Consider the following 18,465-nt stretch of genomic DNA (forward strand, 5'->3'; position numbering starts at 1 on the left):
ATGAGCAAATAGGCGGTACAGAACAATTTATGTGCAAAACCAGGGATGAGGGAGGAGACTCAAAATTTGAATTATATTGAATACACTTTTCGCTACAGTTGTTTATAACAAAGACCAGGGAAGTCATTTCTATATACAAGACTCTGCTGACTTGAAGCCTTCTTTCAAGGCAACCACCTTTCCAGGAACCTTTTGCTGAAGCTTTGATACAGCTTCATCTATGTCCTGTAATTGTTGAAGTAGTTGTTAGCAAGTCTGCAGAAGTTTATTACATAATCAAAGGTTCACTGATAGTATTGTTTGATTACCTGAATCTTGTAACGTGATGAGAAATGAGTGAGCAAAATCGCTTCATTCCGCATCCACTTTGCATGTTCGATGAGCTGCATGGGTCAAACATTTTCATGATTTAGAACTATAAGAAAGCCATGAAAATGGAAAATCACTGCAATATTATGGAATATTGATTAGGATAAGAAGAGCCCTGTCCGGTGCACAAACTGTTCCGCATGTATCTAGACGCTGGGAACTAGGAGTCACCTTTTCCCTTTTCTTTACTGTTCCTTTCCCCTTGTTCCTTTCCCTTGCTTGTAGCAGCCCAGAGCTATAAAGGGAACAGTTAACTCTTGGCGACAATATGCTCACCTAAGTGACATTGACATAGGAGTGCATGTGTTGGTCTCCAATATGGGTGTGAAGTGTCCGAGACAACATCTTGAAAGTACTTGGATACTGGAACACGACTGTGTTAATATTCCGCCTTCAGAACTTCAGACTAGCTGAGCAACACCTATTAATCCATTTTAACACCTGATTTGTTTTATTCTCAACCAGGTTACATTTTCCCCAAACATCACACCAGTCCACTGTTTACTCATGATTTAGGCAGGGAGGATAATATTTCTTCCCTTCAATTTTCTTCGTCTCTTCTTCCAAATGTCACTGCACACTAGACAAAGGGATATTTTTCCTATCTCTCTTTACGTTCCTCACTTATTCTTTCTCCTTCTACCATTTCTTCTTGTTTAAAAAGAATCCAGCTTGAATTCGTCTCCATCATAGTCTGTTATCTGACACGAGTATTAATGTGAGTGTGTCCCACATGGCGCCTTTTTAATATATATATATATATACACACACACATAGGGGTAGGTTCCGTTTACAACACTTTTTATACAATACCCCTTGAAAATATGAATTAAGCCTTAATTCCTTGTAGATATGATCTTCACACCATGGAGATCATCTCCACAAAAAATTCAGCTCATTCGAAAACTCCTAACCATGAGAAAAATTGCTCTCAACCTATGAATTTTTATCAACGGTCCAAAACTACCGATTTTGTAACCCTTTTTTGGCAAATGTAGAAATGTTCAAAGGACCCGATTTTTTGTGGAGGTCATATCCATGGTGAGAACATCTTATCCACAAAAACTTAGCCTTTAAAACATCTTGAAGGGTCCGGTGGGGGGTATTGCATAAAATGTTGTAAACGGAACCTACCCCTATATATATATATATATATATATATATATATATATATATATATAATGTGTTCAGAACACAGATCCGAACTAGACATAGACACCGCTATTCCTAATATGAGTTAAATGTCAAAGATGACATGCTGAACCTCCATGAAAGGTGAAATACATAACTGTTGCTGGAATTCATGGACTAAAATAGATTTAAGTTGCTAGAGTTTCATATACCTCAAACAAATGAGTATGTCCATGCTGCCGAGCATGCTCAATGCTGATACCTCCGTCTAGAAAAGTTGCCTGTCAAAAGAAAGTCCACAGGTTAAAAATTCAGATATAAACACATGAACTTATAAAAAAGTATAGCACCTAGTACTGCATGATGATTTATGCCAAAGATAGGCTCTTGAGCCGCACGTAATACCATAAGGCCTAAAAGTCCAATCCAATGGACCATCTCATTAACTGCTGAAAGGTTAGCTTAGCAGATTTTTATATCACACACAACAAAATTCAAGATCTATATTGCTTAAAGAACCTAGCTGATTGGGGTTGCACACCACAACAACTATTTTTTATATTTTTTGATAGTTAGACCTTTTATTCCCTAATCTTCTTAAATCCCCTTTTTCTCCCATCGTTTACCGGTAGACCACTGAACACCTCCCAATGTGAACATCAGGTTTTGTAGAATACTAAGTGATTTAGTTTTCACTATTCCAATATCGAATCCCATCCCTCCCCCTCCCCACTTCTCCAAAAAAAAAAAAAAAAAGTTTTCAGGAGGCTGTGCAACTTGTAGGGCCCTACCACTTTTGTATGATTTCTTCCGATATTCAATAAAATAATTTCTTTTTAAAAAAAATAAAAACTAAAAGGAAGATAAAAGAAAAGAAAGTTACCTCAGTGATAAGAATTTTCGCTCTCAAGGCATCAGCATTGCGTGGATCAAGCAAAAAGTCAGATGTAGTATCTCCTGTGAATGCCATCTCTGGAGACAAGATTACATCTGTAATCTAACAAGGCAACTTAGAAGTCAAAGAAATGCAGGATCTAAGGCCCTTTCTCAGAGCTACATCCACCTCAGGCCTTGAAAAGAAAATGAGTTATCTTCAATTACAAACCTCAACACCTTGTTTCTTCAATTTTTCAATTTGTTTTCCTTTTAAATGAGTGTACTGCTTCTTTAGTTTCTTTCTGATCGAGTAAATAGCATATCCCTACAAGCCAAGAACACAGGAGCAGTTAATATATTGAAACTTATGGCCATTGCTAGGTTGCCAACTTGCCATTATTAGTACGTTAAGTAGTTTGAAGTTTTACTTGATAAAAAGTACCTGACTAGGTATTACATGGTGAGTTTTAAACGGTCTTACTACGAGATCGTTCCTTAGTTCATAGGTTTCCCCTGGGAAAGAACTTGGAAGTCAATTTTAAACCCGAAAGTCTCGTCAAAATCCCAAAAAACAAATAAATAAATAAACATACATAAACACATACCAACATCCAGAGGAACCAAATCAACTTCTAAGTCCACCTGACTCATCTTCCTATGAATTTCAAACAGCTTCTCCACATCCTCTTTAATGCATGGAGGCACAAATATAGTTGGAGGTTTCAAGCTGTAAAGCCCACGAGTTGCTACATACATTGGAAGTCCACCCTGTCGTTAAATGAGTCAATTTGTTTATCTAGTTAATTAGACGCATAAAAGCAAAATAAAACCAATCAGATTTGGATCAAACACAACACCTGACATTTCAGTACAATATAAAATACCTTCCCGGCCTATCCCCCCATATCACAATCTCTCCGAAGAGATACATGCTGTGTTTCGCTCAAGGAATTAGGATTCCATGGAAAACTAGAGAAAAAGAGCAGAGAAGCTTGACAAAGAAGTAGTGGGGACCTTTACTGCTTTTACCACCAACCAACTTGTGCTATACTAATGTAAGAAAGGAAACAAATTCCCTTAAATCTGAAGTTGCTTTCCCTAACTTTCAATTTGAACATCTCTTATTTCCACCTTTCAATTCAGTACATAGTTAGAATTCCTTATTGTTAAGTGTTCTAGAGAACATGATTCGTCTCAAAAAAAATCAAGCTAAACACTTGAACAGCAATAAACTACACATAGGGTTCTTCCCACGATGACTAAAAACATGGTCTTCTTCAAAATATCCAACATACAATGCAACACAAAAGAAGTTATGAATACTTACAATGTGATCAAGATGAGCATGAGTAATAAAAAGAAAATCCTGTTGAATAGCTCTAGAAGGACACCTTCCAATATCAAAAGCAGCATTTAATCTAGGAACAACAATACAAGTTTCATGTCCACCAATAGAAACACCTTCAATAACATATCCTTCCAAGTCAACGCCTTTTCTATTAGTTTGAGCTCTATATTTCCTATATTCTTCTTCTTCAATAACTCTATCCACTGCAGAAAGAAACCCAGACCCTCTTAATGCATATAAAGTATGGTTTTTTATACTGCGATTGTTGTGTAGTGTAGACTGACTCACAATGCCAAAACAAATCCTCTTCTTGGCCCTGTCAAAGTCGTGTAAAAGGGAATAGCTTGAAGTTGTTAATATTGAGGTGCCTACTGAAATCTGCATTGTACGGTTTCAAAGAGAGATACAGGTTGCCAAAAGAGAGATTCTAGTAGCAGTGCAAGGAGTAGACTGTAGAGTGTGTTTTTTTTCTTGATAAAAGAAACAGATTTTTGGGTGGTTTTTGAGGGCGGGCCTTGTAATGGACTATTACATGGGCTTACTTCATACTGGGAGCTGATGGGCTGTTTTTAACAGTCTGTGGCGTGTTCCTCTACATCCCATAGGGCCTGCCCTGTCAAATTTCATATCCAAATACCTCCCTACACAATGAACTAAGAGCTCATTTTCTGGAGATTATGGAGATCATCTCTAAAAAAAATCACCTCCTTTAAAGTTTAAACATATCTAACCTTGCCAAAAATTGAGTTCAATATCCATTTTTGGTAAAAAACTATTTATATCGATGGCCAAGAATTTTAACATCTCTTTTTGACAAGACTAGAAAAAGTCAACATCCGATTATATCGAATCGATTTTTGGTAGATATATATCGGAAAAAAGTTTTATATTCTATATCCATAATATATATCGGAGGATAATATTTGGTACCAAAAAAATCAAACCTTTTAACACTCTTTTGACAAGACTAGACACATCCATTGGTATGTGCAAATCAGCAAATCAGCTTTTGGATTGTGTATGTTGAGGTAGCCTGCCCATACAAATAAATTAGCCAAAAAATGATTTCAAAGATAGGCGCTTGGACTAATTAATCATAAAATTCCTTAGTTTGATTATATTGATGTTATAGCAACATCGCGGTGAGTTGGGCCTATACTCTATTCCCAATAGCTTCTGGGAATAGTTCACTAAATGGTATCAAACATAGTACAAAATATCAGGATATGGGTATTTATCGATATTCAATTTCTGGATATGTATCGTGGATATATCCCTCTCTTTGAGGATATTTGACATTGTTTCACATACAAATATCGTAGATATATCCAAAATATCGACAAATATCGTAGATATTTCTTGATATATCATGATACATTATTTATATTTATTTGAAATATAATGGTAAATATTAAATAAAATTGTTATATACACAAAATATCGCCAAATATCGTAAAATATCGTAAAATATCTCAAAATATCATAAATATCACAAATATCGTTTAAATATCGTCGATATTTGCAGTCGTATATATCTCTGAACATATCGTGATATTTATATATCTTTTTTTGAAATTTGGATAGATATCTCCAAATATCGCGATATATCGGGATATTTTGTACTATGGTATCAAATACTCTGTTTGTACGGTTAATTTGTCTTCATTATTGAAAATGCAAATCCAACAACAAACTGGGAAAAAACCAAAAATATATGAATGTTAATAACTTATCAAGTAAAATTATGCTAGAAAATTCTTGATTATGAAAGTTAGAGAATCACAAACCCTTGCACCCTCATACCTACTTTAGGATTATCTTTAACCAATATTGAATTTCACCATGAGTGTCGTCCATTCATTTTTAAAAGATATTAAGTGTCAAATTCCTATTTTGGCTTCCACAAGTATTAGAGATACATACCGGGTTCGTGCTTTTGATATAATGTCCTCTATAACCTAGGGCTTTGAGTTGAGGTTCGTAATAACTATGGAGAAGCTCCGTGTTTTCTTTTTTATAGTGCCATTTAGGGGTGGGGTGTACTTAACAAAAGAGTGTGCATTGGGTGGGCTTTGGAAGATAATCTACTGAGGGGTTGATTATGTTTTAAGTTATAATAATAAGTGAGAGGGCTTTGGAAGAAACCCACTGAGTGAGAGGGCTTTGTCAGTAAGAAATTACGGGTTAAGAAAAATAGGCATGATATGGCTAGTAGTGAGTGGCAGCTTGTTGCCCTCACTAAACAAACATTTTTGTAAGTTTTTTTTTTTTTTTTTTTTTTTATTAGTACATTTTAAACTTCCATAGCAAACAACAAAAACCCACACTGAGAGTTGACTTTGGGCTTTGGAAGCTAAGGGGTTAATTGGGAATTGAAGAAAATCTTTGTGGAAAGAGATACAATCACCCTGGTCTAGTATCTGTTTGAGAAGAAAAACGATAAAAATCGATTCTTTTCCATAAAACAAAAACATTCAATCAAAAGAAAGTCAATGTTTTTGAAATTTGAACAAAAGTGGGAAAAAAGAACGGGAAAGAAAAGAGAAAGTGAAAAGAGGAGTGCAATTCTGAAGAATGTGATTGAGTGATGACGACTTCGGTAGAAAACCCTTGAAATTGCGTTCTAAAGTATCATCCACTTATAAATCTTCCAAATCACATCAAAAGACTCGATCACAAGTAAAGTATTTGATTCAAAAAAAAAAAAAAAAAAAAAAAAAGTTAGCTTAGCTGTTAGTTTCTAGTAACCAACTAATAACAAAATTTATGTAAATTTGACGAAATCATTTTCTACGTACATATGCCATATTGTTCAATTGAATTGAGAATTTCGTCAGAATAAAGATATAGTGTGACTGATATCCACAAAATTGAATGGTTATACTGATGGAAACAAAAACACACTCAAACAACTATGTAGTCAACCAAGTACCTTACTCTCTAAAACATGTTGAAGTATTGTATGAGAAAGGTAATCCAATCCACCTGAAAACGTTTATACCAAAAACTAACTAATTTAATCAAAGGAAAAACTAGTGAGAGAAAAAGATTTTTAAACTTTTGGCTATACTAAATTATACTACTAAATCAATTTCAAATAATATATCAAAACAAATAAATTTCAATTTTTTTATAAATGGAGAATGAATGGGTCGGGAAAAACAAGAAATCCACCTAAAGAATATTCTTATGCTAAAAATCAAGTTTTCATTGAAAGTCCATATTAGAACTTGATTAATTCATAGTTAGACTTTTTCTAATCTCTATAATAAAGCCTACTAGCATGAAGGAAAATCATAACCAACTATCTTTAATTAATCATAAAATTACTTAGTTCGATTATAATGTTATATATATATATATATATATATACAACATTAAAATTAAACTTGTTAAAATTACACAATGATAACCCTTAAAAAAAACATAAATTTTGTCTCTAGGCCTCCTTATCATTTCCCCAATGAAAGTGATTAGCTGATGGTCATAGGAACAATTACAATTACTAGCATCATGTACGTGCGTTGCACGTCTTAACGAATACTCGCCGGACCACAAAATTTCCCAAAATACAGAGGTCATTTTCTCATCTTACAATCAAAATCCTTGAGTGAGAACTCCAGGAATAATTCAAACTTGGAATCCCAAAATACAAAAGTCATTTTCTCATCTTACAATCAAAATCCTTGAATGAGAACTCCAGGAATAATTCAAACTTGGAACTGAAATTGGATATATGACATAACCCAGTGAAGACAAAAAATCAACAAAGGACACACATGAACAATAGGCAAATAAACGTCATAAATTCAATTTTTCCATTGATAGAAGAAACCATAGCTGTTTGCAACATCAAAAAGACATTATCCATTGGAACTTCAAAAATTAAGAGGGAACCAAAATATATTACACATGAAACTCTAAATGCGATTCTATGCTTGGGACCCTGCAAACAAATTCCGCCTTTAATATTTGGTTCAAACCAGCAAAACTTCTCCTCTGCTTGGTTGAAATAAAATTTTACTCTATCAATCTGAACTTTCATGAGCTCTCTTCACCCATCCAAAACCTTCCTCAAAAAACATCTTCGCCACACAACCCAAATCGCACAAGTTCATTTTGTGGAAGATATAATCTCCCATTTTAAAGTACTGTTAAGAGAAGTAAAACAATGTTAATGGGTGGAATGGTAGGATAAATATAAGTATTGCTACAATAAAACAGTTGTTTGTCATCTTGTAATATTATAAGCATTGTTTACATACTTCTAGGACCGAAATTTGATTTAGCCTATGACAACTGGTGTAAAAATTCTTGAGATCATCATTTAACAACAATGAAAAGGTACTTATTGTATATAATGTTACCAATATGTTGAATGGCTAGCAATCTTGAACATGCCAAATTTAAGTCATAAGAACTGAAATGAAGTCTATATATAGGTATTAATGCTTACTTTTCAATGACGTCTCTGAGGATGTTTGTAAGTCGTAAGAACTGCGTCATAGATTTTGTGGACTGATCGAAGTTGGAGATTCAGGTGCAATCCCCATTACTGGGATACTTATCAGGCCAACAGTTCCAGCCACATGGTAGCAATACAGATAAAGCTATTGAAAATGCTCCTATATAGATTTCCTTGTATCTAGTCTCATTCCTTCAATCATGTATGGAAAAGGCTACATATCATATGATCTTCAATTCAAGATAAAATAAAGTCTTTATTCTCATCTATGAAGAACAACATGACTCTTATGGATTGCATTTGGTCCATCGACTATCTCAACAGTTCTCCTACATACACCAAACTGATTAAAAGAAATTAATATAGATGAAAATAACATAAAAACTCTTAGTCTTAATCATCGAATTTCATTGCATTGAGACCTCCTATCATATATATTCTAGAGTACACAGGAGAACAATCTAGGTACCTTAGCTCTGTCTTATGACAGTTAATTGGCTCAATCAAATTGTTTGGCACTGAAAATTTTATCAAAGCCAATGAGGCATTGAAACTAATATACATGATTTAAACTACACAACGTCACAACTTTAATTTAATCGCTCAGCAGACCGTTGTTTCAAAACAGGATTGCAAACGTTCTGAATGACTAATAGAAGTTTCAAGAAAAAGGCACCCTCAACAGCTATCAACAATATTGGTATTGGGCTCCTAACATTTTCATGCCCATAGACATATAGCTAATACTTCTATTATGTAAACGACTTGTTGGATTACAACAGAAAGCCATAACCAAGATTGCTAAAAAAAATCAAAATTGTCAAGTCATGGTACAAAACTCTATAAACTAATGCGTAACTTAAGATATTGATCTTTGTAAAATGAAAAGTAATAATGCATGTAACATACACGTGATTTTCACATAAGAGATACCTGCCTAGAGATGTCGTCATACAGATGGAAAAAACCTTAAAAACCTTGCATCAACAAAAAGGAATATATCCTAGTGATATCATCAAAATATGTGGGAAACCCCAAGAACATGTTTAGTTGGTCTTTAACTCCATGACAATGTGATAGCCTAAGCAGAGAGTAAGATAAAGTGATTCAAAGACAAAAAGCAAAAACCGTTTTGACAATTTTCCCATTGCAAGAAGCTAGGTTCCATATTACACTGATATTATTACCATGACGTGGATTTTACTTACCTTGGAAAGATTTTGTACGTAGTTGGCCATATATCCACAACCCACTGCTGAGGCCAAGAAGGGTGGGACTTTATCATCTTTTACTTGAGTCAGTTGAGCGTCAGTAATAGACTTTATAGAAAGATTTTTTCAGTGACACAGCACGAACGTAAAAGAAAAAGACGGTAAAGTGAAAGTTAGAGAAATAATAAGATAACATGGTATTTAACATGGCGGAGGGAAGAAGTTTTGTACCAGACTTCGTTCCAAAAGAAAATTGGGAGTTTCGGGGTACACCTTTGACGGCGATTTCTTTGTCACTGTTGTTATCTTCCAGATGCTCATCATGCATTATATTGGTGCCAAGAGAATGCGTTCACTACATTAATATCACAAATCAAGTAACTCATATGCTGGACTGCATAAATTAAGCATAAATTGTTTCAGTATTGAACTCTCTTTTGCAAAGCAACTCATATACATGGACTGCATAAATTGGATACCTCAAGCAACTCTTATACATGGATACCACATTTTTCAATTAACAAATATACAGTATCCTAATTGTATATGAACATGGATATCACAATTTGCACTCGATAAATATATAGTCCCCTAATTCTTTCTCCTTCTCATGCTATAATAGAAAACAATGCGCACAGTTTCATTTGCAAATTGTTAAGAGTTCACACGTTCTACCTAACTCGGCTAATGACCGAGATGGGCCAAATCCTTTACCACATGGAGATCTGCTTTCCAAGACCAGGCAAGGCTTGACGAGGGAAAAATTCGGTAAAAGCAGGTTACAGTTTGTCACCACAACTGGGGATCACAAAACTGAGGCTGAAATCTCATGTCGTGAAGCCAGTACTCATGACCATCTTCATGAAGTAAATGTTGGAAGATCTTCCTCGATATGCTCATCTTCCATTGGTATCTTCACTCACGTGGTGCCAATCAAGTGTCTTGTTACGGGGCTCCTAGGATTCAGTCCAATAATGTCGCATAAGATCTGTATAGATGATTCTTCCATGACAATACTACAACATTCGTTAAGAACGGGTTGGCAGGTAAAGAGGCTCAATGATACTGCACATCTGAGGCTTCTCTAATCAGGCATCTTGGCCACAAACAGTTGGATGGCGTCAAACAGGCTGTAATCAACTGGTTGAGTAGAGTGTTCCGGGACAAAAGAACACGTTGCAATATGCAGCTGAGCAAAATTTTAGGACTCAACTTTAATATAATTATTGGTCATTCTTAAATATGGAACACTATAATCTTAGATAAATATGGAAAATTAATAGTTAAAAAAGGATGGCCTAGAGAAGAAGAGAATGAGATAAACTAACCTTTTACTTCTGACTTTCCAAAGAAAATAGACGAAAACATGGATCTTCCATTAAAATCCCTTATATTGATCTTGAAAGCTTCATATCGTCATTCTCTGTGACAAAAAAATCATAAAATCAAGAGAAGATGAGATAATAAAGTAATTAGGTACGAAACAGAGTTTTCAATTCTCTTCCCACCATAGTACAAAATACCGCGATATATCGCGATATATATCGGTTTTGCAGCCAACCGACATAAGAAATCACTGATATATTTTTGGGCATGAGAAACTCAACTTATCTAGTGAAATCTTGGTAAATTACGATATTTTGGAATATAATCCAATTTACCGCGATAGATTGGTTTGTATGGGGATTGCAAGTATTGACCCGACAGTTCTTCTTCTTCCTCCACCCTCCTTCAGAAAACCAATGTTTTCATCAATTTCTTACACCCTTCCACCTACTTTCTGCAAGTTCCAACTTCATACTGAAAGTTCCACCTCCACTACAACCAATCTAAGCTCTCCCTCAACCAATCTAAGCTCTCCCTCTATCTTATTTAAACCCCATCCCTTCTCTCACAATTCATATGCCCATCAAGAATAGACGACCAACAATCACCACTGGAACACCGAGCGTTCTTCTTGTGTATCAGGTATTATAATGGGTAAAAATAAAGACGTCGCTTGGAAGCATTGTCAAGAAATCCCGGGCAATAAGAATGGGACTATATGTAACTATTGTGGTGCAATTTTCAATGGTGGTGGGATCACTAGATTTAAACACCACATAGCGGGTGGCAATGTAAATGTAGAGATGTGCAGAAAACAAGGTAAGAAGGTTAGGGACTTGTTTAGAAATATGGTAGACAATGCTAAACTAAAGAAACTAAACAAGGCGGTAGCTCAACGAGAGTATGAGGAAGCAATGTGTAATACTCAAGATGTCAGTGATTCTGATGATGAGTTTGAGACCCAACATCAGGGTTATGATCTAGATGATCTTGAGCAAGCTAGGAGAGCGTCACTTGCAAGCCACCACAATGAAAACCAGTTGCACCGAGGTGGGAGTTTACGAATGGAGGTAGGTGAAGGATCATGTTCTAAAAAGAAAGGGAAAGGGAAAATGGGGTCTCTCTTTAGAAGATCCAGTAGCATGCGTGCTGGTAAGCAGCCAGATATTGCAACCATCGACGTTGACCTCATTCGAAGAGAAGATACAAAGCAACCGTCCATTAAACAATCGTTTAAAGCTGGGTCGAGGGCATTGGGTGATCAGTTTAGAACATTTTTTGGAAAATTTATCCATTATGCTGCAATAAACCCGCACCAAGCTATTGCCAACCCGTATACTCAGCCTATGATTGACGCAGCTTGTAGAGCGGGCCTAGGAGTAAAGCCTCCCTCCACTTATGACTTATTTCATAAGGAACTAGATATTATCTATCTGGAAGTTGAGGAATACATTGAGGCCTTGAGATCAAAATGGGCGACATATGGGGTGACTGTCATGTGTGATGGGTGGACGGGTCCAACAAGGAAGTCTCTCATGAACTTTCTTGTGTATTGTGATGGCCAGTGTTGTTATGTACGCTCCGTGAATGTTTCAAAAGACTATAAAGACCACATATCGATCATGGATCACATGAAGTCTGTTGTAAATTGGGTCGGCAAAGAAAATGTTGTCCAAATTGTTACGGACAATGGACCGAACTACAAGAAAGCAGGAGAACAGTTAGCTAGGCTTCCTGGTATGTTAATTACAATTATGATTTATATGTTCTTCATTTTCTTTTGCGAATAAATGTTAATCTCAATAAGATACAGGGTACAACTTGTTTTGGTCTGGATGTGCTGCCCATTCGATTGATCTAATATTGAAAGACTTCTGTAAGAGAGCATCGGTTTTGAAATTAATTAAAAAAGCTAAGGTGGTGGTGACCTACTTGTACAACCATTCACGGGTTTGCGAACTGATGAGAAGGCTTTGTGGTGGTGACATAGTCAGACCTGCTTTGACAAGGTTTGCCACAAAATATATATATATATGTGCTGAGATTAAAGCCACAAAGAAACCTTGCAGAACTGTTTCTAGATATAAAACTGCAACACTGACCCTTATTCATACGGATTTGGGTGAATTCAGAAGTATCATGTCTAGAGGGGGAAGTTTTATTATATTATATTCATAGATGACTTCTCTAGGTACACCATGATATATTTACTTAGAAACAAGCATGAGGTAGGCGAGATGTTTCTCAAGTACAAAGCTGAAGTTGAAAACCAGCTTAATTGTGAGATTAAAAGACTTCGGTCTGACAGGGGTGGAGAATATGAGTCTAACCCCTTCCAGGACTTTTGTGACAAGAATTACATTATTCATGAGACTACTCCACCATACTCTCCTAAGTCTAATGGAGTAGCAGAACGGAAAAATAGAACACTAAAAGAGATTATGAATGCTATGCTTGTAAGTTCTGGAGCTTTCCTGAACTTGTGGGGGGAAACAATCCTATCTGCTTGCCATATACATAATAGGATACCCAACAAGAAAACAGGGAATAAGACACCATATGAATTATGAAAAGGTCATGTACCTAACCTGAAATACTTCAAAATATGGGGGTGTCTTGCAAATGTTATAGTGAATGAACCTAAAAAGAGAAAATTGGGACCTAGAACTGTTGATTGTATGTTCATTAGTTATGCTCATAATAGTGCTGCATATAGATTTTTAGTAGTAAAATCTAATAATAACCTTGTCGATGCTAACACTATTATAGAGAGTAAAAATGTTGATTTCTTTGAGAATGTGTTTCCTTTGAAAATTGGCATTGAGAAGTTGGTTGGTCCTAGTGAACAACAATCAACAAATCCTAAAATTTCTGAACAAGAAATTCGGAAAAGTAAAAGAGATAGAAAATCCACCAATTTTGGTGATGACTTTTACACATTTCTCGTTGATGATGGTCCTATGACGTATAATGAGGCAATCAGTTCTAGAGATGCACCTTTCTGGAAAGATGTTATCAACTCAGAACTAGATTCGATTATATCTAATCACACATGGGAGATAGTTGATCTACCTCCTAGGGCAAAACCTATACGTTACAAGTGGATCTTCAAAAGGAAACTGAAACTAGATGGTTCCATTGATAAATACAAGGCTAGACTAGTAGTCAAAGGATTCTCCCAGAAAAAAGGCATTGACTATTTTGAAACTAATGCTATTGTAACTAGGATTTCTTCTATAAGAGTTCTAATGGCTCTGGCTGCTCTTCATAATTTATTTATTCATCAAATGGATGTAAAAACTACATTTTTGAATGGTGATCTTGATGAAGAAATATATATGATGCAGCCTGAGGGTACTATAGTACCAGAGAATGAGCATAAGATATGCAAATTAGTTAAGTCTTTATATGGGTTGGAACAAGCGCCAAAACAATGGCACAAAAAGTTTGATAGTGTCATGATGTCCAATGGATATCAAATTAATGATGCTGATAAATGTATTTACTTTAAATCTTTTGATGTGAATACATATGTGATTATCTGTCTATATGTAGATGATATGTTAATCATGAGTCCTAGCCTTGATGTTGTGAGAAACACCAAGATGCTCTTATCCTCCCAATTTGAAATGAAGGATTTGGGAGAAGCTGATGTGATTCTTGGAATCAAAATCATCAGAAATTGTGATGGTTATACACTTTCACAAGAGCATGATGTTGAGAAGTTTTTGAAAAAGTTTAACTATTATGATAGTAAGCATGTGTCGACACCTTATGAGGCAAATAGTGAACTTAAGAAAAATAATCAACATAGTGTGTAACACCCAAAGACATGCGCGCGCACCCACACCGAGCTGAGTCGCATCGCGTCGTGTTGGGTTCGGGTTCGGGTTCGGGCTTGGGCTTACTGTGTGTGTCTAGCTAGTAGGTAGTGGCTTGGCCAATTGCCTAAACTTGTTTTGCTTCAGCAACAAGTTTCAGACTTCTATTCCTAGTAGGTTTCTCTTCCTTATCTATTTTGGAAACCGACTAGCTGTGACCAACCTTACCTCTATATAATCAGGATTGTGCGTCCATAGAGGGAACTTCCACATCTAGAAACATAGAACTCGCGAAACAGCCCTAGCCTCTTCTTATTCTCTTCTTACTATGCCGCTAGAGAGAGTTATACTGTCGTTCTAGAGAGCAACCTGTTCGAGTGCAAGTTAGCCTGCTAAACCATTGTATCTTGTGAGGAAGATGCCATTGTTGCTTTTCTGCACCACTAGAAGGGACAAAATCTTTCCTTAAGGACAACCTAATCCGCGCCTTGGATGTTCCCTTTTACTACTGCCCTTGTTTCTTTATTGTTTTCTTTATTCGCATCCAACAGAAAGTACATGCAAAATTGACAAACTCATTTAAAGCTCTGCACTGTAGAACACAAATTATATAGGTGCTCTATCCCATTTATGCCTTGAAAATGCGTAGTGTCGTAGTGGAGACCGGAGAGAGAGACGTGTTATTTGTTTTCATTTCCTAGTAGGAAAACAAAGAAGCTCGGAGATTTCACATTTACTAGTAGGATCCTATTCTTGAACGTAAATGGGCAACGAAAGTATGAGTCGAGCAAACATAATTCAGAGTCCAATTTTAACCGGGTAATGGGGGTATCTTTATATATATATTATAGCTCTACTCTCTTCAATTGAGGAAGCGTTTCTAGAGTGTCCATGTATCATGGCTAATTAAGAAAAAATAGGAGAAAAAAATGCATTAAGAGACCCACGAAATTAAAACACTGCGAAAAGAGACCCAAAGAAAACCACAAAATCTCTTTCTCCCACCGAAACCTTTTCTTCTCCTCACTCATTCAAGGCAGTTCATATATTTATCCTTAGATATATATTATAGTTATACCCTCACCAATCTATTTTTTGGAGTACTCGCAGAAACTCCAATTTTTTCTAAACTATATTACTAATTACGAAAAAGTATGATATAAATAAGGAAACAATTTCATCTAGAGTTTCACAGAGTCTAACTTTTCCTAAATACTATAGCTAATTATGAAAAAAAACAATCCTATCTAGATTTTCACAGAGTCTCCAATTTTTCCTAAACAATATAGCTAATTGCCTAATTACAAAAAAAAAAAAAAAAATAGGAGACAAAAAACTAAATTGCTAAAAACAATAGTTTCCACCGAAAACGATTATCTTATTAAAACCTTTTTGATTTGATGCGTCATCCACTGTATGATTTAGACATTTATTCATACTTAAGGAATCCAAAAATCACAATTTCGACCACAATAATTACGACATATTCCAACTAAATTTATAAATTTTCAACACTATAATGTAATTTCCAATTTTATAAAACACAAACACACACACACACACACACACACACACAAACCAAAACCAAAACCAAAACAAATTACATATGGAAAATTAAATTATACGAAAAATAACATCACAAAATATATAATAGAAAATAATAAATAATAAAAAATAATTGCAACCCAATAATGAAAAATATTTTAAAATATATATAATATTGCATGAAACTAACGTCACAGAAAAATTAACGGGGAACCGAAAACTGGATGCAAATGCATCGTACTAATCTCAATAATATTTAAAGGGAAATCGAAAATTGGATCGATGCAAATGGAAGCATTAAACTAATCTTAAAAAGTAATTAATAGAAAATTTAAATATGGATATAACTGCATTAAACTAACCTCCAAGAATAATTAATGGGAAATCAAAACTTGGATGCAAATACATCAAACTAATATAAAAAGATAATTGCCAGGAAATTAGAAACTGGATGCAAATATATTGAACTAATCCTCAAAGATTAAATTAACGGGAAATCGAAAATTGGATACAACTACATTGAACTAACCTCAAAGAAAAATTAATTATAAATTGGAAACATGATGCAAATGCATGAAACTAATCTTAAAGAATAATTAACATAAAATCAGAAATCGGATACAACTGCACTGAACTAATCTCAAAAAATAAACTGGATGCAAATGCATTGAACTAGTTAACCTCAAGAAATAATTAACGGGAAATCGAAAAATGGATGCAAATTCATTGAACTAATCTCAAACAATAATTAACAATAATTAACGGGAAATTGGAAACTAGATGCACATGCAAATTGAGAAACCTCCATGGTTCTGTGAAGACTTGGTTGCAGCTATATCCAAGTTGTATGACCAAATCACTTATATCTCCATAGCCCACGAGTTCAGAGAAACAAACAAAGCTGCAGACTATTTGGCTTCTCTTAGTTGTAATGTAGAATCTCCATCCCTAGTTGTTTATATCCCTCCTTTAGATAGAGTTCTTCAAGAGCATGTAGAGAAGGATGCTTTTGGAGTACAATATGTACAACAATTTTCTTGATATATAATATTGGTGGGGGTCTGCCTAACCCTAACTTAATTTTTTTTTAAAAAAAAATAATAATAAACGAGAAATCGGAAACTGGATGCAAATGTATTAAACTAATCTCAAATAACAATTAACAGGAAATTGGAAATTGGATGCAAATGTATTGAACTAACCACAAAGAATAATTAACGAGAAATTGAAAATTGGATGCAACTGTATTGAACTAACCTCAAAAAATAAATAACGGGAATCGAAAATTGGATTCAACTGCATTGAACTAACCTCAAAATATAAATAATGAAAAATTAAAAACTGGATGCAAATGCATTATACTAACCTCAAAACATAGTTGAATTATATGTTATGGGAATGTCTCGATAAATATAGTTTTGCATTTAAAATTGTGTTTATCTTATCTCTTTTCGTATGGTTGGGAACTCCTTGCTATTCAAATAGCTTCAATATGAACTTCGCCTTATTAGGCAATCTCACGAAACTTCCATGAAACTTCTATTATTAAACAACAAAATGAAGTTGAAGGATTTTATCAAAGGTGAGTTCTTTTTAAAAAAAATAGAGAGTGAGATTTTCATGTTATAAGAAATTTTTATGAGTGACCAATATAATATTAATATATAATAGTTATGTATAGTTGGAAATATTTTTCATAATAATTAATATAACAATGCAACACCCGTTCGTAGATAATCTTTGAAGATTCCACATAGTGAGTCATGTATAATTTAAAGAATAATTAACGAAAAATCGGGTATTGGATAATTTTCGATGATCCCACATAGTAAATCAAACATAATTTATTTTTTTATATCATGTTTGCAATGACACTACAGATGGATCAGTAGAAGTTGATATTACACACCACATTGGATAATTAAAATGAAATTGGAAACTGGATTCAAATACATAACTAAGCTCAAAAAGTAATTAACGGAAAATCGGAAACTTTATGCAAAATGCAATAAACTAAACTCAAAAAGTAATTAACTAGAAATCGATCGGAAACTGAATGCAACTGCATTAAACTAACGTCATAGAATAACTAATAGGAAATTAGAAATTTGATGCAAAATCTTGAAAAATATTTAACGAGAAATCAGAAATGGTATGCAAATACATCAAACAAACCTCAAATAATAATTAATGGGAAACTGAAAACTGAATGCAAATGCATTGAACTAACATAAAAAAATAATTAACATAAAATCAAAAATATAATGCAATTGCATTGAATTAACCTCATAGAATAATTGGTGGGAAATCGGAAACTAAATGCAAATGCATGGAAATAACCTCAAAGAATAGTTAACGGGAAATCAGAAACTA

General features: G+C 34.6%; 2 protein-coding genes and 1 long non-coding RNA gene across 4 annotated transcripts; 1 reads left to right on the top strand and 2 right to left on the bottom strand.

The window, feature by feature from the left end:
* Positions 1–46: 46 nt before the first annotated feature.
* CPZ (Metallo-hydrolase/oxidoreductase superfamily protein) lies at positions 47–4,204 on the bottom strand. 2 transcript variants are annotated; one of them, XM_086556925.1, is made up of 8 exons: positions 3,704–4,203; positions 2,982–3,144; positions 2,819–2,889; positions 2,606–2,701; positions 2,384–2,497; positions 1,713–1,781; positions 309–383; positions 47–225 (listed from the first exon to the last, which is right to left on the bottom strand). In XM_086556925.1, the coding sequence occupies exons 1-8, from the start codon at positions 4,106–4,108 to the stop codon at positions 130–132; spliced, it is 1,089 nt and encodes a 362-aa protein (XP_086413051.1). In that variant the 5' UTR covers positions 4,109–4,203; the 3' UTR covers positions 47–129. The 2 variants fall into 2 exon arrangements, with proteins under 2 accessions (XP_086413051.1, XP_086413052.1); XM_086556926.1 differs by lacking the exons at positions 47–225; positions 309–383 and adding an exon at positions 1,547–1,633 and having other exon boundaries at positions 3,704–4,204.
* Positions 4,205–7,510: 3,306 nt separating this feature from the next.
* LOC147503688 (uncharacterized) lies at positions 7,511–10,826 on the bottom strand. Its single transcript, XR_015220238.1, has 4 exons — positions 10,729–10,826; positions 9,398–10,589; positions 8,181–8,532; positions 7,511–7,875 (listed from the first exon to the last, which is right to left on the bottom strand). It is a non-coding gene; the product is annotated as an uncharacterized LOC147503688 (long non-coding RNA).
* Positions 10,827–11,296: 470 nt separating this feature from the next.
* Positions 11,297–17,133, top strand: LOC147503689 (uncharacterized). The gene is made up of 3 exons (XM_086604931.1): positions 11,297–12,463; positions 12,540–12,860; positions 16,925–17,133. The coding sequence occupies exons 1-3, from the start codon at positions 11,377–11,379 to the stop codon at positions 17,131–17,133; spliced, it is 1,617 nt and encodes a 538-aa protein (XP_086461057.1). The 5' UTR covers positions 11,297–11,376.
* Positions 17,134–18,465: the final 1,332 nt, after the last annotated feature.

Source organism: Coptis chinensis, chromosome 4 (assembly GCF_015680905.1).
Source record: "Coptis chinensis isolate HL-2020 chromosome 4, ASM1568090v1, whole genome shotgun sequence".
NCBI classification, from domain to species: Eukaryota; Viridiplantae; Streptophyta; class Magnoliopsida; order Ranunculales; family Ranunculaceae; genus Coptis; species Coptis chinensis.